At 47.8% G+C, this 19,240-nt stretch overlaps 1 protein-coding gene across 7 annotated transcripts in view; it reads left to right on the forward strand.

Moving 5' to 3' along the window:
* Positions 1-17,307, forward strand: part of PDLIM1 (PDZ and LIM domain 1) — a 53,097-nt gene extending 35,790 nt beyond the window's left edge. For 2 of the 7 annotated variants that reach the window (XM_074907287.1, XM_074907288.1), the window contains 5 exons: positions 4,240-4,430; positions 6,766-7,071; positions 10,849-11,003; positions 14,046-14,163; positions 15,663-17,307. In XM_074907287.1, coding sequence (XP_074763388.1) covers positions 4,240-4,430; positions 6,766-7,071; positions 10,849-11,003; positions 14,046-14,163; positions 15,663-15,849 — 957 coding nt within the window. In that variant the 3' untranslated portion in view covers positions 15,850-17,307. Of the gene's footprint in view, positions 1-4,239; positions 4,431-4,656; positions 4,719-6,765; positions 7,072-10,848; positions 11,004-14,045; positions 14,164-15,662 lie in introns of all 7 variants that reach the window. The other 5 variants (XM_074907292.1, XM_074907294.1, XM_074907291.1 and 2 more) reach the window with 5 other exon arrangements.
* The last annotated feature ends 1,933 nt before the right edge of the window (positions 17,308-19,240 follow it).

Here is a 19,240-nt window from a genome sequence, read left to right on the forward strand (position 1 = left end):
ACAATGACACACACGGGTTCCTGACCAGCAAGTAATAGTAGGCGCTGCCTACCTTTCATGATCAGTCTGGCAAACATTTCTGGACAAGTAGTGACCTTCTTGTGCAGCTGATGTGACAAAAAAGCTCCATTCAATAATAACAAGAGGTTCGCTAAGTGTTTCATCCCACTGAAGCAGCAGACCATATGGCTGCCCTGGAGCAAAGATCTCTTCCCCTTTTTGTTTTTTGCAAAAGTGCTTTCAAGTTTTGGTGTGCCCTTTCTATGATGGCTTGTCCTGTGGAGGAATGCAGTATACCTGTGATGCTTGTCTGTTTGAGATGGCGTTAGCTATGTGGTGGAGATCTTGTTTTGCTTTCTCTGTAATTACTCTGGGTGATGTCAGTGAAGGATCTCTTCATAAAATATCAAACAAGCTATGCAGATCATCATCAGTTAGGCCCAACAATAGCCGTATCCAATTTATGGTTCCTAACAGTTTCTGTAGATCTTTTAAAGTCTTAACATCTACTTTAAGTTTAACCTGTTGCAGGACAATAGTCTGTCCAGAAATTCTCCAACCCAGGTACTGCCTGGTGATGATATCTGTACTTTTCCAAGTGCTATTTGCAACACCATTTGAGATAGTGAGTCTTTGATTAAAGCAAGAGCCTTTTCCATGATCTCCTGTGTTTCTGCTGCAATAAGGATGTCATCTTTATAATGATACATTGTGATGGTTTGACTTTGGCTAAATGCCAGGTATCCACCAAGTTGCTCTATCACTTCCCCGCCCCCCTTTCCCCCTTGTTTTCTCAACAGGGCAAAGAAGATAAACCAACCCTTGTGGGTAAAACAAAAGCAGTTTTAATATAAGCAAAATGAAACAAAGGTCTGTGCACGGAAGCAAACGCAAACAGATTTATTCTCTACTTCCCATGGACAGGCGATGTTGGGCCTTCTCAGGAAGCAGGGCTCCAATACATGTAGTGGTTGCCTCGGAGGACCAAGGGTGACACCACCCCCTTCCTCCTTTCTCCCAGCTTTATACTGAGCAGACGTCACATGGTCTGGAATATCCCTTTGGTCCGTTCAGGTCAGCTGTTCCGGTTGTGTCCCCTCCCAAGATCTTGCCCACCCCATCCCACTGGGGGAAATGTCAGAAAGAGCCTTGGTGCTGTGTAAGCACTGCTCAGCAGTAGCCACACCAGGGTGCTATCAACACCCTGCCAGCTCCCAGCATAAACCACAGCACCGTGAGGGCTGCTATAGGGGAAAACCAATTCCAGTTCAGCCAGACCCAGTACATATATAAAGCCTGGGTGACCTGGTAGGACTTTTTTATGTCTTCTGGTAAAACAGCTCAGTGGAACCATTTTGCAGGTTCACTAACATTAATAGTGGGAACAGAAAAAGCAAATTTAAGGTGCATCATATAGGTGCAATGGAATGGTAAAAAGCAATCGTTTAGATCAGTTATTACAAGGTGCCGGTTTCAGGTAATCATTGTTGGAGAGGGCATTCATGGTTGTATAGTACCCCTATCCTCCATGGCATCATTAATGTGTCAGAGATCATGTAAAAGTCACTATTTACCACTTTTCTTTAAAATAAGAAACATCGGAGTGTTCTAAGGACTGGTAGTAGGTATGATATGTCCTGTAGTTAACTGTTCCTGAGCTAAATCATTAAGGTGGCACGAGTTTTCCCTTGGCAAGGGCCACTGACCAACCCACACAGGTGATTCTGTTTTCCAGGTTAGTTTCATGGTGGATTTCAGGGTGGGTTGTGCTGCAGTGGTGATTAAGACAAATTTGATCCAATTTGAGTTCCTCATTGAGCCATACAGTCACGACCCCAAAATGTAATAGGGGTTTCCAGTATAAATGGATGATTATTTGCTACCTGGTTTCCTGGGCCCCTTACATGTATGAGATCCTTGCTTTGAATTGTTACAGCATGACACCAACCCTGAAAAGCATTTGAGTTACCCAAGCTAACAGCCAATCTGCTCACAGATATTACAGTCACATCCACACCAGTATCTAAAATGCCTGTCAGTTCAACAGATTCTTTAGCTTTAGTGAGAGTACATTTTACTAGAAGTCAATCTTGTGTCACTGTCTGAGCCCAAAATATTTAAGGGGTACCTGCTGATCCAAATCCCGAGTCACCACGGCTTCTCGGCATACTATTAGGGGGAGCCACAGTAAAATAAGCAAGCTGAACAATTTTTGACCCTTTTGTTACTGAACACAGGGGTACAGGCCATAATTTTGATTTTCTTCTTCATCACCAGCATCTGCAACCCATGTAAGATTGTAGATGATCTTTTGACAATATTTCTGTTAGGCAGATGGTACAGAGGTGCACTCTTCCCACAGAGCATGCACCTAAATTCCAGTCAACAATTAACACAGAATTACTGCCTCCCGTTAGAGGAGGTATTTTGCATGTAGCACTTAAAACACTGAGCCCAAACAGACAGCAGCACTGATGACTCTCTGCAGCTGCAGCTGGGCTGCGTCTCACACACGCGAAACAATCACACAACCACACAAAGAGGCCCCTTATACTTATTACTGACACAACATAAAATGACAAATACTACAAACATGAAAACATCATTAAGAATATTTAAAGTCATTGATGCATGACAGCGTCAGCACCTTCTCTGTGAAAAAAAAACTTGCCGCTTTTGTTGGGGGGGGTGGGTGCGGGCCGAGCGCGGTGCTGGGCTGGGCCGCAGGCGGTCACTCCGCGGCAGGGGGGGCTCAGGGAGGCCCTGGGCCACCGCCGCCAACTCCATACTCCGTGCCCCACCCACTGTTGGACCCCATGGACTCCTCTGATGCCGCCTCATTCTCCTTCCTGACGGTATCAGGTGCGCTTCTGGTGTTCTCAGCTCCTGACCGCGCAGCTTTCAGTTTAGCCCCTGCTGCTCGCTGTGGTCCCGGTTGCACAATCAATGAAACGAACGGATTTTTTTTCTGACCTAATGCGATGGGAACCACTAGGGGCACTGGCATCGGAGGCAGATTGTCAGAGTTAAAAGCCGCTCCCATCGCTAAAGTCTCTCGGATTTGTTTCCAGAGTATGCTATAGCTGCTCACTTCTTTTGCTGACTTTCCTCCATCACTGATCAAATCCCAAAGCTGTTTCCCTATAGATTCCCAGGTAGATATAAGTCCCTTTTCTCAGCTACATCTTAAACCTTCCTTCCAGAGTGAACTTAGCATATTTTTTCCCCCACATAGAGAGGATACACTGGAGGAGTTTCACCACTACCTGTTCGTCCTTGGCAAAGGTAGTCCCCATTCCTCCCCGGCCACCGCCTTTTGCGGATCTTTTATCTTCAATCTCTCCCTTTTATCTTTTTCCTTTCACTTTCCCTTTTAAAGTTACAGCATGCTGATTCTTACCTTCAGACACTGGGGCAGTGCCTGGATATTTCAACCGGCTTTCTCCCCCTCAGATTTCACTCCAACAAGTCCCCCTTAGCGAAGACTTTGTGCCAATCTTGAGGGCCCCACCCAGGGATGCCACTTGCGGGAGAGCTGAGCACACACATGACCAATGTGACCAAGCAATGCCCGTTTATTACAACTAATAAAGCCCTTTTATAATGTTCTCCTGCACATGTGAGTAACATGCAGTACAAGTCCTCAAGACTGGACAGTTAACTTAGCCCGTGCTTTAAACCTTCTTATGATTGGATAAAAAGTGCCACATCAGTCTTGCCAGGCTTCCTGCCTTGTGTAACTTTCTCTTCTGTCCCAACCCCTTCCGGGGGTTGTCTGTCTCGTCAAGTTTCTCCCCCCTCAGTCAGGGTTATGTCCTTATCGCATTCTTGCTCAGGCTGAGGCTTTTATCAGTCTTGTTCTCACGCAGGATTGCTCACATGTCCATTCTCTCACAGAAAGTCCTCTTGAATCCCAGCCAAGGTAGGTCCAGTGGCTTACTATAGGCTTGCAGGAGCTCCCTGGTGTGTGGCACCGTGAGCTAATAGCTCTGGCAGTGTTTCTAAGCTGTTATATTCCCAGCATGTAAACTCTGAAATGTCCTGAAGGTCAGCCTGAAGCCATCCAGGATGGGGCTCGTGACGTGTGGGGAACAGTCACAAGCTTTGGTGTTTGTGGTTGCATGCTCCTCCACAAGCAAAGCCACCAACGGCAGTGGCTGCTTGCTCCAGGCTGCCCCGTCACATCTCACCTGCATGCCTGAGCACCTCTGATTTTTGCCTCTGCTCTTTTGCATGCAGGAAATAAGGCATATAGGAAGTGCACACAACCGGAGCGCGGTGCCCTTCACTGCTGCCACGGCTTCTGCCCCCAGAGTGATCACTGCTCAGTACAACAGCCCAGCAGGCCTCTACTCCTCAGAGAACATCCAGAACTTTAACAGTGCGGTAGAGTCAAAAACATCACCTGGGGCCCTGGAGTCTACCAAGCTGTAAGTATCTTCCTTGCCTCCCCTTCCTGCCTGGGCCCCCAGGGGGAGGCTCCAGGAGTTCCCTGCAAGGGTATAAATTTGTTAACTAAGAAAAGCTCTCTTTCAGGACAAGGGAAGGAGCAGAGGCACAAGTGTGTATGTGGTTCCTGGGGGCACGGCTCAGAGGAGAGACAACGTTTCATGAGATGCAGAAATGAAATTAATGCTGTTGTGTTTATTTGTTTAGCAGAGACCGACGCAGTTTCCACGTGCGTTCAGCATGACATGCCAGCCCGCTGGTCTGAACAGGTGCCTGATAGCTTATTATGAGCACTTTGTGAAGTTAGCGTTTTGTGCTGGCTTTGCAGGCAATGCTGGGCAGGAGGGGTACCAGTGAGTGCAGGAAGCACACGCATCCCCATTCCTGACTAGCCTGGGATTCATAGACAGGCTCTGCCTAGGTTTGGCTTTCTATTTTTTATTACTGAACCTTGTTCTTCACAGGACTTTTAAAAAGTAGCTGAAACATTCATACCTGTATGAGTGATTTTATGTATGGGATTGGAAAGGGTCCCAATCGTAAAAGGGCTTATTGATTTTTGGGGTTGCATCTGAGCTTCACCAAAGACCTTATTTTATCTTAGAAGTACAGAGTTCCTCTTTTTTCATTGGAAGCAGTAAGCCAGGAGCTGTCTGAAATCTTTCTGGCCATGTTGATCAAGTTGCTTAACTGCCCTAAGTCTCTGTACAGCAGTACCAAACTGCCTGTAAGACTTTGGCCACTTTTACAACAAAAGATGCAAGACCAGTGCTTTCGGTCATACTTGACTAAATTCCTGACTTGTGAATGAGGAGACAAAAGTTACTTCAGTCTTTGCTTTTGCAGGTCACAAAGACCTGAGATTGTGGTTTAACACAAGCCTGAAAACTTGCCCCTGACTGAAACTCTCATTGGCAGCCTCATCTGCAGCATGGGCCCTTCTAGGCAGAGTTATGGTGCTGCAGCTGGCAGACAAGGTGACAGATGTTTGTTCCTCATTTGCTTCTGGTAGACCTCAGCAGCCTCATTCAGGGGCTGAGCAAAGGCAGAACAAGGACAAGGAAATGTGACTTTATGTTAACCTGATAGGACCATTTGACAGTCAGATATACCTCTGGTCCAGTCTGGAGTCTCCTCCTGGTGAGAACACTCCCTGGAAGACGGGTATATTTGGCTGGAAACTTGTGGGTGATCCCTTTTTTTTGCAGGGGTCGGCAAAGAGGGTGTTTCTTCTAGTGCTGTGGCTTACTGTGCTCCTCCTAGCAGGAAGGTCCACTGCCAGCCCTATTGCCTGTAGCATGGCATCTGTTTCATCTTTCCCTTGCTGAAACACAGCAAGTTGCAAAGGAATGCTGGGGAAACTGTGGGTGAGGCCTTCAATGCTAATACACTTCTGTTTACAGTCATCAAAAGCAAATGAATTGCTGCTCTTTTTCAGTAAGAGCCAGGGGCCTCTCCCTGCCATTAAAAACCCATGAGGTCTCCCCAGTTCACAAGCACAGGATGTGTATTCTCCCTTCATGCAGCCTTACAGCTCCCTTTAAATTCCTGTCCATCTGTGTTACTGAGTTACTTGTACATGGCTGACCTTGCTCTGGGTTTACGTGGCATTTGTCTGCATCCCCATCCTGCATGTAGCAGACACACAGCCTATCTGAACCCAGCAGCCTGATCCTGCCACTGCACATGGTGACGTGACATGGGGACCTGGTCCATGCTCCAGCCTTAGAGGGTGTGTGATGTAAATGAAGGGCTGTGGTACAGACAGAAACACCAGCAAATATCTCTGTTGGATTTGGTGTCACAAAGCAGGCAGGGAGGGCTGAGCACATCTGTTTTGGGATTGGAGGTGAGATTGCCCCTCAGTAGGGTGCCCAGGCTAGCTGTGGGAAGAGCAGCAGTGGAGGCAGCATTCCCTGGCTGGACAATGGGACCATGAGTGTCTGCTCAGATAGCTAGTTCATAGTAAAACCCCCGCTGCCATGTCTACACTGTTTTTACAACCCCTGCATTTGCTCATCAGTAGAGCTACTGCATTTTAGTTTTTGTGTGGACACACCTGGAGTGCGAGACCAGAACCACAGCATTAGCCAGAAGCCTTTAATGTAAAAGGTTACGTATTCTTCAGTAGTGTGTCCCTCAGACAGTATTCTGTAACTGCTTGTATCACTTGGAGTATTTGGTTTAGTCCTTCATTAATTTCTTCCTTCTTTCCTTTCTTCCTCTTCTACATTTTTCCCTCAATTCCACAATGTAAAACCCAAATGAACCCACAAACACAACTCAAATTGCCTGCGTGAACACGTGGGCCCATAGCCGCCCATTGCCGATGAGTGTGCTGCAGGCTCCCTTTGCCTCCATCTATAACCCTCTGCAGGCGCAGACCTCCGAGCCACCTCAGCGGAGGCACAGCACCTCCTCTGTCCCCAGCCAAGTCCGAGTGGGTCCTGAGCAGCTGAAGTGTGTGGCCCAGATCTGCCCCAACAGCCCTGTGGAAGTGAAGGTGCCAGGACTCAAAGTGCTGCATGTGCAGTTCAATTCTCCCCTGCAGCTCTATTCACAGAGCAACATCATGGATTCCCTGCAGGGGCAGATCTCTTCCATTAGCCCCGATTTCCCCAGGTAACCTGCCCACTGCCTCTGTGGCTGACTCGGTGCATCCATTCATCCACATCTTGGTGTCCACGAGTGTCTTGTCCCTGTCTGTGGCTCATGGTGTTGGCCGGTCACAGGAAAACAGCGTTTACATTTCACCTTTACGACATTAGTGCATGACTCTTCACAGGAGCTTTCTCTGCATTGTGTCTGTGTCCAACACCACAGGAAGCACCAAAACGTTATTTCAGCCTGTCATTGTGTCTATTGCCCCCTGTGCACCCCTGCAGCACAGCCTTGACAGCAGTGGGTGGCTTTCCTGGAGGAGCTACCTGCAGCAGATGGATTTTCTGGGGGCAGGAGACTGCTTTATCCTGAAAGCTGATGTTTCTCCTGCACTGAAACAACTGGAAGGTGCTGCCATGTGTGTCCTTGTGCTTTTGTTTCACTGGCTGCAGGCTGGGCCATGGGTGTGCGCTGAGCGTGTTCCATTTCAGGCTGAAGCTGGTTCCCATGGGTCTCCATCTTTGGCCGATAACACTCATGAGTTTGGAGCAGCCTGGGCAGGCACCAGGCACATGGAGGACCCAGTCTATTTTCCCACCCCTGCCTGCTTGTCTGCACATGTTGCTGCTCTTGGGGCTGCCTCTTTGCCTGTAGGAGCAGAGGATGCTCAATGTGCAGGACCTTTGGAGAGCCTCAGCATCACAAAGCCTGGGTGCTCTTTGATAATTGCTGTGTGGCAGTTGGGAAACAGCTGTCCTCTGCCTCTAAATAACAGCCTAAACAGGGTTTTACAGTATGAAGATGGGTGAAGCAAAGAGCACATTTAGCCATCTTGCAGGAGGGTTCCAGTCAAGGCTGAATTGTTTCAGAAGATGTGAACCTTCAGCAGTTACCCTTTTATGTGACTAAGCAGCTTGCAGCTCTGTGACCTGTGGTCCAGAGAGGTGGTCAGTCTCATGGCCTCCATGGGACAGAGCAAAAGTGTGCAGCCAGATCTCATAGCTACTCACAGTCCCCTCCTGGGCTTAGCACCAGGTGCTTCAAAGCAGAAAAATCGGTGTCCTCACCTGTGGACCCACACAGCCAGGCTTTGCCATGTGCCAGCAGCCAAGAGATAATGGGGGGGCTGTGGATTTACTCCTGCCTTGTTACCCTGTCCAGTTACTTGCTGTAAGTCACTGCTCTGGCTTGTAGCCAATACCATGCACACCAGGAGCAGTCACACTCTGCTGGCTGGCTGTCCTGGTCTGGACAGCTGATAACACTCACGAAGGAGCCCCAAGCATCAGCAATTGTTTTATTGCACAAGCGAGTGCTCCAAGTACTGGGCCTTCCTGTAGCCCAGCTTTGAGATCCGTGTAAACTTTACTTTAGCACTTTATGTGCTAGCATAAAATAGTAAAATTAGTAAAGAATAAACTGTGCTTTTCTGAAGACATTGTGCAAGGCTGTGTCTTTATGGTTTTTATTACCATCTTGCCAGTTTTCAAAGCTCAGTGATCCAATGTTGTATAGTCAGCATTGCAAGTTGCCTGTGGTAGAAGCAGTGAGATCCAGTAACGGTTCTGTGAGTCTGAAAATCCAGTAAAGGTTGTTGGAGTTACCCCCCAACAAAGTTTTTGCATCAGAAGACACCTGCACATGGAAAAGGCCACCAGTTGCCAGTGATTGCTGCAGATAAAGTACCTGTGTAACAGGAGGTGCCATAAGTCAGATGACATATGGAGACTCATTATCCTGCAGGCACAATTCTTGTGCCTGTGGCCTTGCCCATTCAAAAGGTGCATGTGCTTTTTGGTGTTTTTTCTTTTAAGCAGCATAGCCTTCTGCCCTGACAAGTTGAGGTATTTCACTCTGCTGGTACAAATTCTCATTTGTGGGGTTTTTGTAATCTTTTGGAAGTCTTGTATATGCAAGTATGTCTGTATGGGAGAGCTGATCTCTATGTTTTGCACACTGCCACAATGCATGGTTGAAGTGTGATAGCTTTCTTTAGTGCTGTTTAAGATGACTTAGCCTTTGCTTTTTGAATGCAATGTTAGTGAAACATCCTTAGTATGTGAAGTGTAATGAAAGGCTTCTTTCTTAGTGTTTTTATGGGTGGATAGAGTGGTGGGAGTATATGAGTTTATGTAAAATGAATGCAATGTGGAGCATGGATTCTATTGGGATAACCTAGGACATTTTCTGTGTAAATCATTATTTTATTTTGGATGAGAGCTTCAGTAAATGAGATTCAGGCTTCAAGGCTTCAGCTGCTTGCAGGTCTAATGTGCTTCCTGGTCCACAGAAAATTACCAAAGATGGAAACATTTAATGGATTTTTTTTTCATGGAAATAGCATTTTATAATACGTGCAATGATTTTACCTCTGATGCTTGAAGAGTTTATTGTGTAGAGTAACTCGCAGATGACTCGGTTGCACATTGGCATGGAAAGTATGCAGTTGCCTCTTCAAGAAGATTTTCCTCTGCAATTTAGACTGAACTTCAGGATATTTATGTACTTTTCAGGTAATCACAGGGTGCAGAGACGGTGAAACCTAATAGACCATTTACATTTATAAGGCTGCATTATGTAATTGAGCTGTTAAGAGGTGACTTGTCGGTTGTCTCATTTTTCCAGAGAAGTTTTATTCCAGCCACAGAATACAAGGCAGACAGGAACCTCCCATGTCATTTAGTCCATCCCCTAGCCCAGTATTTGGTCAGTTTAAACCATTTATTTAAAACATTACTAGCAGATACTTGTCCAGACTCTTTAAATCCTTTAGTATGGAGGTTGCTCACCTGTCCACAGCAGTCTGCTCTGGTATTTTGGTGTCTCTCTGTTGGAAAGCTTTTCCCAAGGGATATTCTGAATATCGTCCTTCAGTTTTAAGCCTGTAGTTTTTCCTGTACCCACTCGATGTAGAGAACATCCTAGGTGCTGCCTCCAGCCTTTTTTTTTCCCCCTGAAGACCCTTCTGGTGGCACAGTGACCACCCTTTCAGCCACACTGCACGGTGAAAAGCTGTTCCTGAAGCATCTCAAGCTCTAGGCTGAGGGTGCAAGTCCCTCAGGACGTGAGTGGCAGTAGCAGTGCCTCAGGAGGCAGCTGAAAGGAGGATTTAGTCTTGGCAGGCAGAAATTCCCTCTGCCCTTGACCTGCCCTTTAACCTTAATTAAATGCTGTAAATGGGCTGTGGCTCAGTCTCTACCTATAAAACAGAAATAATAACACTAATTTGAAAACCACATTAAATTATTGCCAATCAGAGGATCTTTTTGTTAGATCCTACAGCTATTACTTTGTAAAGGTGGTCTTCAGGACCAATTCATAGTGTACTTGCAAAGATTTCTTTTTAATGGAATAAACTTTACTTAATTTGAGATTCACTTGGTCTAAGGTAGTTCATACAAGCATCATGTGTAGATGGCACAGCTACCATGTGGTTTTCCCATCCCAGCACATGCGTTATTTTTCTATTGACTGAGCAGTGATTTCCTGTGCAGAAAGTTTTAGTTTCTAGAGTACACAGTAATTGCAAAGCAGGGAGAACACTTGGGGACTGGCCAGGGGCAGTTGACGAGAGCCCGTTGACTGTGGTGTACACGGACAGCCCTGCGTGTCAGTCCCACCCGGGCTGCAGCTATCTTGTGTGAGCACATCCAGCACCTCCATGTTTTATGGCATCCTGTTGTGCATTTGTTTTGCACGTTCGTTCTCCATTTGTATGATGCATTGTGAAAATTTTGCTAGAGGAACTGGCTTTAGTTTCCAGCTGTTTAACAAGTGTATTCTATGTTTCTTACTCAGTTTAGATCAGCATAACCAGCCTCCAGGTGGCATTGTCATAGACAGAGAATCTGAGGTTTACAAGATGCTCCAGGAGAATCAAGAGTCAAATGAGCCACCCAGACAGTCTGCTTCATTCCTCGTGTTGCAAGAGATTTTGGAGTCAGAAGAGAAAGGTGAGCAGTTAGTGCATACATAATCTGAGTGTGCTCTTCCTTTTTGCCATTTCTTGGGCTGTGTGCAGTGATTAAGAGTAACATTAAAACTTTATTTTCCTTTCTTAACTGTTGATTGTTCAAGGTAGCATGTGTAGGTAATTTCTACACAAATCTACAGACCCTTTCACTAATTTAACTCCTAAATATTCTCTCATTGATTAGTTTCAGTGTCTATGGGCCCATATCATCGCTTATTCATTGAGTGCTCAAGAAACAAACCTCTACAACATTTAATTATCAAGAAGGAATTTAAAAGGTGCAAAGACTCTTCTATACCTTATAAATTTTGCCCCTTTAAGATAATATTCACTGATTAAAGACCATCTTAGATTCAGGACTTTGAAAGGTACCACTGCTCTTCAGTGAGACCTAAAGCTTCTGGTCTCCATCCCTCTGCACAAGAAAAAGGATCCACTTATGCAGCTAAATGTAAAAATATGGAAGCTGGGTTACAGCAAGCAGCTTTTAACCCCTGAAATTTTGCTCAGCTTGGCATTCTTGATCTGACATCTGGACTTATGCAGTTCAGGGCTATAAACTTTAAGATAAAAAAGCCAATTCACTTAGGTGGCAGCCAAATCATAGTCTTTTCTCCCCTTAAATAAAATAAATAAGTAGGAAAAGAATTCCAAGAATGACTCTTTTTTTCCTAGGCCAGTTGAGACTTTGTCTTTTGTGTTATTAGCTTGGCAGTGGTATGTTGAATTTCATCCAACAAAAGCCTGGTGCTGAGATACTCACCACGAAGGGAAATGGATCAGCCAAGTGCTGGTAGGTCTGATGGTTCTGTAAGGAAACAGCAAAATGAAGGAAATAAGGAAACAATATGAAGAAAGAAACCAGAATCTTGGGAGTCTTCAATATGCTGTTAAAATACCTACATGAAAGCATCTTTCAAATATTGTTTGCAACTTGCCCTCAGAGTTCAGCTCCTGCATGGAAGGGGCTGGAGTAGCCAGGACTTCTCACGCAGCTGAGGTGCTCCCCTCTGCTTAGTAGTGCTGAAGAAGATAAGAAGCAAAATCCTCTCTGTTATCTTTCTTTGAAGATTTGCAACATTATTGGGATTCTCTGGCACAAGGTTTGCCGGCCTGATCACAGGCCAGGATAGGCTTTGGCATTACTCCACTGTGAGCTGATAATCACCCATGCAGAGCAGGGATGGGAGATTACTCAGCCCCAAAGGAACATCTGTCCCCAGGAGACAGTGCCCCTGCCTGCCTCACCACTCAGGTCTCAAACATCGCTGCTGCTGAGTCAGATCTTTTCTGTAGCACTACATAGCACGTTGGTTGGCTGCTTCTCCCAGCCTATCTTCAAGCAATGGCTTGTGAGTAGCAGCAGGGAGCTATCTCTCCATTTGTGACAAGTCCCTCGGGGCATTGCTGACTGTCAGCTTCACTGACTTAGACCAGCTGAGAGCCTGGCCCTGGACACGGGGGCTGTGTGTGGGCATTGGTATGTGGAAGCACCACAGCTGGCCTGTGTTTAGACCTGACCCTGCACTCATAGGTGGAGGGTGTTTCACAGGGTGGAACAAGTTGTTTCCTGTGGGGGTATCTGATGAAGCTGATTCCTTTAGAAAGATTTAAAAACATGCTGTTGGTGTTGTGGATGTGAGAAAACTGCTGTTTCAGGCAGAGGGAGTGAGCAGAGGTGACAGCGTAGAGCCTGGAAATGTGGTTAGTGCTGCTTCCTTCCCAGCAAGAGTCCCTTGTAGTAACTCTGTTGGAGGCCAGATGCTTCCTGCTGCGTTTGGAGGGTGCATGAGCTGCAGCCCCCATTAGGGAACTTGCACCTTTGGACCAGCATCTCTGCACAGAGCTGGGTGCAAACTTGTGAGCTGAAGGCTGCCCCAGAGGTAAAGCAACGCAGCGTCACCTGCCCCACAGGTGAGCAGTGGTAACAGGGAAGTGCGGTGTGCAGTTCCCCCCTTTTTCCTTCAGCTCTTCTGTCAGTGACACTACCCTGGGGTGTGACATGTCCCTGACCTTGCTGGTTTCCAGGGTGTCTCATTGGAGAGTTTTTCTTCCCCTTACACCAGAAACAACCATTGCAGTGTGCTCTTGGTTTGACACTAGTCAGAAGGGTTTTATCAGTGTCCCTCCCAGTCTGAGGTGTCCATCAGCCTTCTCTGTTGCTGGTGAAACATCATGGGAGTTTCTCCAGCCCTCCTTCCCTTGTCGCCTGGTGTTGAACCTCTTGCAAAAGTCATATAGATAAGACTGGTCACATCAATGGTGTCATTTTGTAAGAGGCTCCTTTTTCACTTCAGATGTTTAAAGGCTTGCCTTACATCCTACACCTAGGATCCACTGCTGTTGTAGGCATCCAGTTCAGCAGATACCTCCTGCAAAGGGCCTGCAGGACATCCCTGCCCCAGAGAGGTGGCACTAGGGACAGACCTGGATTATGCTACACAGCAGCAGGAGAGTGCAAGGTTATCCCCAGCATCTCAGGGCCCTGCAAGAACAAGGAATTTGTTAACAAAATCTTCCAGGAATCTTGGGAGAGCCAGCCCCACTGTACACCAGACAGCAGACTGGAAAAGGACTTTGACAGTCCTCCCTAGTCTGCCATGACACCCACCTTCTCTTCCTGAGCCCAAATCTGGCAATCAGCTTGACCCTGCTTCTGTGATCAGGACACGGCAGGCAGCCTCTGGTGCTGCCAAGGCTAGGGCTGGGGCTGAGGCTTCGCTTTGCTTTGTGCATCTGTGCATGCAAAACACATCAGCTGCAGTCAGATGGGCTTTTAAGATGAGAACAGACTCTCCTCTGACTGCCCACAACCTGAGACCCTCATATTTCCAGGATGAGGTTCAGCTGTGTCCCCTCTCTCCCTCCTCCCTACACACCCTGCCTGCTTTCCATGCATGAATTCCTGCCTCTGAACTGAGGTTGAAGAGCATCACCCCTCTCTAGCAGAGCATCTGCTTGGGAGGAATAGCCTAGAGCCACGCATCTCACATGCACTGAAGCGCTTTCCTTCCACCCCCAGGAGACCCTACCAAACCATCTGGATTTAGAAGCGTTAAAGCCCCCACCACAAAGGTGGCCTCATCGATTGGGAATGCCCAGAAGCTGCCCATGTGCGAGAAGTGTGGATCTGGCATTGTGTAAGTAAGCCTGTCTCTGGGGTTGCAGGCCAAAGCATCCCATTCCTGTGCGAGGGGCTGAGGCGCTGCACTTGAAACACTTCACATACCCACATCCAGTGCATCCAGGAGCCAGCTTAAGGCACATGTATCTCACCAGCTTTGATAGTGCTAGCTTTGCAGTTGCCTGCAGTGGGGCAGGAATTGGGTTTCCCTCTACAGATCCATATCAATGGAAACCAAAGCAAGTCCCTGTGAGACAAACCTCGAGACAGTTGTCACTGCAGTGTTTTGCTTCCTGCCTGAAATCTGTTTACAGCAGGACCGTACACCTCTGCTGTGTCTATGCAGACATAATTTTTGTTGTCTTTATGTGGGTATGTGACTGCCAGCACAGCAGGAGCATGGATTTGATAGAGCTGCTGTACCATAACTATGCCAGCACAAGGGACCCAACCCATGTCTTTGATTTAAGGTTCAGTTTATCAACCACAAATTCTTCTCTACAACCCCCTTAGCTTAACAGTTGATTCCACCACTCAAGTGCTGGTAGCCCACCTGCATCATCATGGAAGAATTCAGGTTTCTCCCATGCTGCTCACCACAAGCTATCAGATTGTTGCTGAGCCCTACTACACTGTGATTGCATGGTCCTGGCATGCCTGGAGCACCAAGCACTGGCAGAGTCATTGCAGAGGCAATCCATACCCTATAAAATATGAATCAGAGACAAACTCTACAATTACTCTACCAGCTGGGTAGATCTGGAGAGAAAGTACAAGGCTATGAATAGCACTAAAAACTAATGAATTATGGAAAATATAGATGGCCACTGGCACAAAATTATATTCCTGGCAAATTTTTGTGTTGCTGCTGGTGGTAGTTTATGAGTTGCCTATGTAGTTTTCCTCATCATCTGCTGGGTTAAGCTGTGAAGTTTTCGAGTAAGAGCTGGCTCACATTTGGCTGGATCTGTTCACTGCAGCGCCTGAACAGAATCTGAGATCAGAACCAGGATCTAGTTTCTGCTTCTCCCACATATACCTGGCATGTCAGTCATTAGCAAAAGGGCAGTAGCTGGCTGTGCAGCCTTCGTTCCCCTTGGCTGGTGGCGGGCAGTCATTTCTGGATTTGTTTTGCAATCCAGTGGGTTTGGACCTGGATTTTGCTCCTCCAGATGTGTCAGGCTGATGCCTGCCATTTGAAAGCTGTTGTACTGTCTGCAGCCATCAGCTAGGGATACCATGACAGTGATTCTTGCCACCACAGGTGAAACTTAGGCAGGCCAGTGCTAGGAAACATCTTTCGGAGGAGGGCTCCCATGCCAGTACCTGTTGAGCTCTAAAAGTGCTGTTAACAGCTGCCTGACCAGAGGTAGGGCTTATACTTTACTTGTCAGGAACAGGAGAAAATTGTGCACCCTCAGCACTGGTGTAGGTCTGGGCTGGGTGGGCAGTGGTGGCGGGAGGGGGAGGCAGCAGTGGGTGCCTGGTGCTGAGAGATGCTGGTTCCTTCCCCAGAGGGGTGTTTGTGAAGATCCGGGACAAGCAGCGTCACCCTGAGTGCTACGTGTGCAGTGACTGCGGCACCAACCTCAAGCAGAAAGGACACTTCTTTGTGGAAGACCAAATCTACTGCGAGAAGCATGCACGGGAGCGGGTGATTCCCCCAGAGGGCTACGAGGTGGTCACTGTCTTCCCAAAGTAAACTGCGCTGCTCACAAAGCCAGTGTGGATGGTTTGTCCCCTGCTGCTTTTCTTTGGAAAGCATTGTCCCTGCCCCCCTGCTGAATCTTGTTTGCAATAAGGAATGCTAGGCATGGCTTTGAATTTCCTTGCCATTATTAATCCTCCTTCTGTTCACATGGGATGTCACTAATTGTTCAACATTCTTTTTGTCTCCTCTTTCACTGTTTGGTTTTTTTTAAATACATGGAGTTTGTGGGGGTTTTTTGCTCCTTTGTGCTGTCAATCGCACAGGAAAATCAGAGGCCAAAGTCAGATTACAGTTCTTCTGTGTCCCAGTTATTTGCCTTCTGTTTGCATTCAATAAACAGGGTTAATCCACAAGGCAGATGTGTCTGCTTTCTCCTGGTATCCCTGTGCACTGGACCAGTGTTTCCTGGGCAGCAGCAGAGGTGCCCAGTGCATGGCTGTGTTTACCCTGGAGAACAAGGGGAAGGAATTACAAAGTTGAGTCAGCCTGGTCCTGCCGGCTTCCCAGCTGTTAGCAGCTGCCTGCTGGCACCCAGCAAGGACCAGGTGGGCACAGCCAAACCACAGACCATAGCTGGCACTGGTGACCTTTCCCCAGCCGGGAGCTGCTGCCTCTGCATCCAGCACTGCTTCATGCTGACGGGACCAGGCACTTCAGTGCTTCCCTTTACCTTGGGGAACAGAGGGACACCTGGTAACAAATGGAACTCTATGAAAAAATGTCCACTTGATGCTTGCTGGAAACTAGGGAGTCCTGGAGCAAACAGGGGAAGGTTTGAAGAGCTGTTGTCTCGGTTCCAGTTTCATCTGTCCCTGTCCAGTCCATGCTGGCTCCCCCTCAGCCCCGCACTGCAGGCTCAGGGCTGGGTGCAACCTGGTCAGGGGGGGTCTCACCACCACACCCCCCCCTCCTCCAACCCAGAGCAGACCCCAGGGCCATGGTTGTTTCTGTCTGCAGCCATTTGGGTCAGGCCCCTGTGCCAGGCCCTGGGTAGCTCCCAGAGGCCTGGCCCAGCTCCCCAACATGCATGGCTGCTGGAGGGTGCCTTTGGGGTTGGTGTGGGGAGAGGGGCACCTCCCGCACGTGCATCAGATGCAGCAGCACCTCCACCCTTGTATAGCAAAGAGGCAGTCTGCAGTGAAGTTATTTCTCTGCTCACACCTCTGAATGAGATACTGGCTGTTTTGGTGTATAAATAAATGGTTTCTAAGATGTAGTGTCATCTTTGCTTTACAGACAAATTGCCAGAGGTTGAAAAACAGAAGTTTGTAACTGCATACAGGCCCTCTCTGGCAGGCACCAGGTCACCTCCACGCCTGGGGTTAGTGGGTCTGTCTGCAGCACCAACACACAGGGTCATGTGACAGTCCTATAAAGTCCTGACTTCACCATGAATCACACCACAGCACAGCTGCCTTGGGAAAAAAAGAAAAAAAAAACAACCCCCAACCCAAACCAAAATATAACCTAAAACCCAATCCTCATCTGAGGTAAAGCTGACCTGTCACCAAGATGATAAGCCTTCCACAGTCCAGATCAACTGTACTAGTTCACTAACCCAGCTAAATTTAGCTCATCCCATCAGGCGCCTTTTATGGGCAGTAGCAAGCAAGCGAGGACGGCATAGCTCAAGCAGCAAACTCCTCCCTGCCAAAAGCCTGGCTTCGTGCGCAAGCTCATGCCTGCACACACTCCAGATACTAACACAAGCAGCTTTATTTTTCAAGGTGAGAGGGGTTGGTTGTTTTTGGTTTGTTTGGTTTTTTTTTTTTTTCCTGCTGGGGTGGTAGTTCCCCTCACTGCTGATAATGGAGGTTAATTCTCTCCCCTCCACAGTGCATTTCCCAGGGAAAGGCTCTCTATGCTGCAGTGCTGGCAGGTGCAGGCAGGCTAGACTGGACCAAACGCTTGTGCAGCAGTGGAGAACACAGATCTGAAGGAGTAAACCTGTAGGAACAGATTGCTCTGGCTGCTTCTGTGGGACCATGGCTGCTACCGGCGCTACATGCTTTCTTGGCAGGCTGGGAGGTCCTGGCGGCCTGCCACACAGCTGCAAGGTTTGCTCTGCAGGAGGAAATGCCAGCCCCCAGGGCTCTCTGGCATGGCTTACCCTAACCCCAGCGTGGGGGCTGAGCCCTCCAGCACGTGCAAAGTAGCTAAATGTTTCCATACTGTATGAACATCCACCAGCAAAGCGTGACTCGTTCCAGATAACCTCATGAGCTTGCTCTTGCGTCAGGGGTTCAGGACAGAAGCGCCTGAACCATGCCTGCCATTACCCCTGACCGCCCCGCCCCAGCCCTGCAGACAGACAAGCCTCGCTTTGTCCGGGACCACATGCTTTATCGCCCAGGCAGGCTCCTGCAGTAAAGGCTGGCAGCACTGCTGGGAAAACACTGATTGCACAGGGCTTGACCAGGAGTCGGGAACTACAAAAGGTTTTGGAATAGCTCTGGAGGTGTAGGTTTCTAACGCAGATACCAATGTTGATCCAATTTAGTACTATGGGAACAGGCTTGCTGAGGCAATTCACATTCATTACTTGAGGAGCACTTTGATCACTCTCTGTAAAAAGGAATCTATTCATTTTTCATAATGTAGGACAAAATACTTGGCAACTGCAGTGTTCACACTGTAGTCTGACTTCCCAAATTCCTCTGGAGTTTAACAGTTGGCATCTGGAGCTTGTCAACAATAACAAAAATGGTTAAATGGGGTCATGCCTGCAACCCCACTGAGGCACCTGCTCCAGAAGTTAACATTAATGCAAGATAATACATTAAAAACTACATAAATCTAAAGTGTCAGGCAGCTTGTAAGCAAGCTATCATCCTGCCACGGAGGGACTACCTCACATAAGTGTGCACAAAGCACAACGTCATTTTTAACAGAGATTACTTGGGTTTCTTGCTCCCCCTGTCACATCTCTCTCCTTGTGCAGTAGACGTGGCTGTGCCCTGCTGCTCCCGGTTGCCTTGCGGGAGCCCCCTCCACATAGCACAGCGGGCCAAGCTCAGCCACAGCCTGGAAAAGCTGCAAGCAGCGTGTAAGCCATGGGCCGGGCAGGCTGAAGAAGAGGGCTTGCTCTTGGGAGCTGAGAACACAAACAGACCTCTCACTGCCTCCTCCTCCTCACATCCCACACCATCAGTTTGACACCCCCCCCAGCAAAAGAGCACTGAGCAGCATGGCCAGCTGCTCCAGCTTGCACATTGAATTTTCATTTGCTAATGGCAACCCTATGAGCTCTGATCACTGTCAAGGTGGGGTCTTGGCAGCTCAAACATCTTTTTTGCTAGGCAGGTAATTAAAACACACAAATGATGGTATGTCCAGAGTAGATTCAAGTACTGGTGAAACACTATTAAAGAGATTCTAACAT

This window comes from Athene noctua, chromosome 5 (genome assembly GCF_965140245.1).
Source record: "Athene noctua chromosome 5, bAthNoc1.hap1.1, whole genome shotgun sequence".
NCBI lineage: Eukaryota > Metazoa > Chordata > Aves > Strigiformes > Strigidae > Athene > Athene noctua.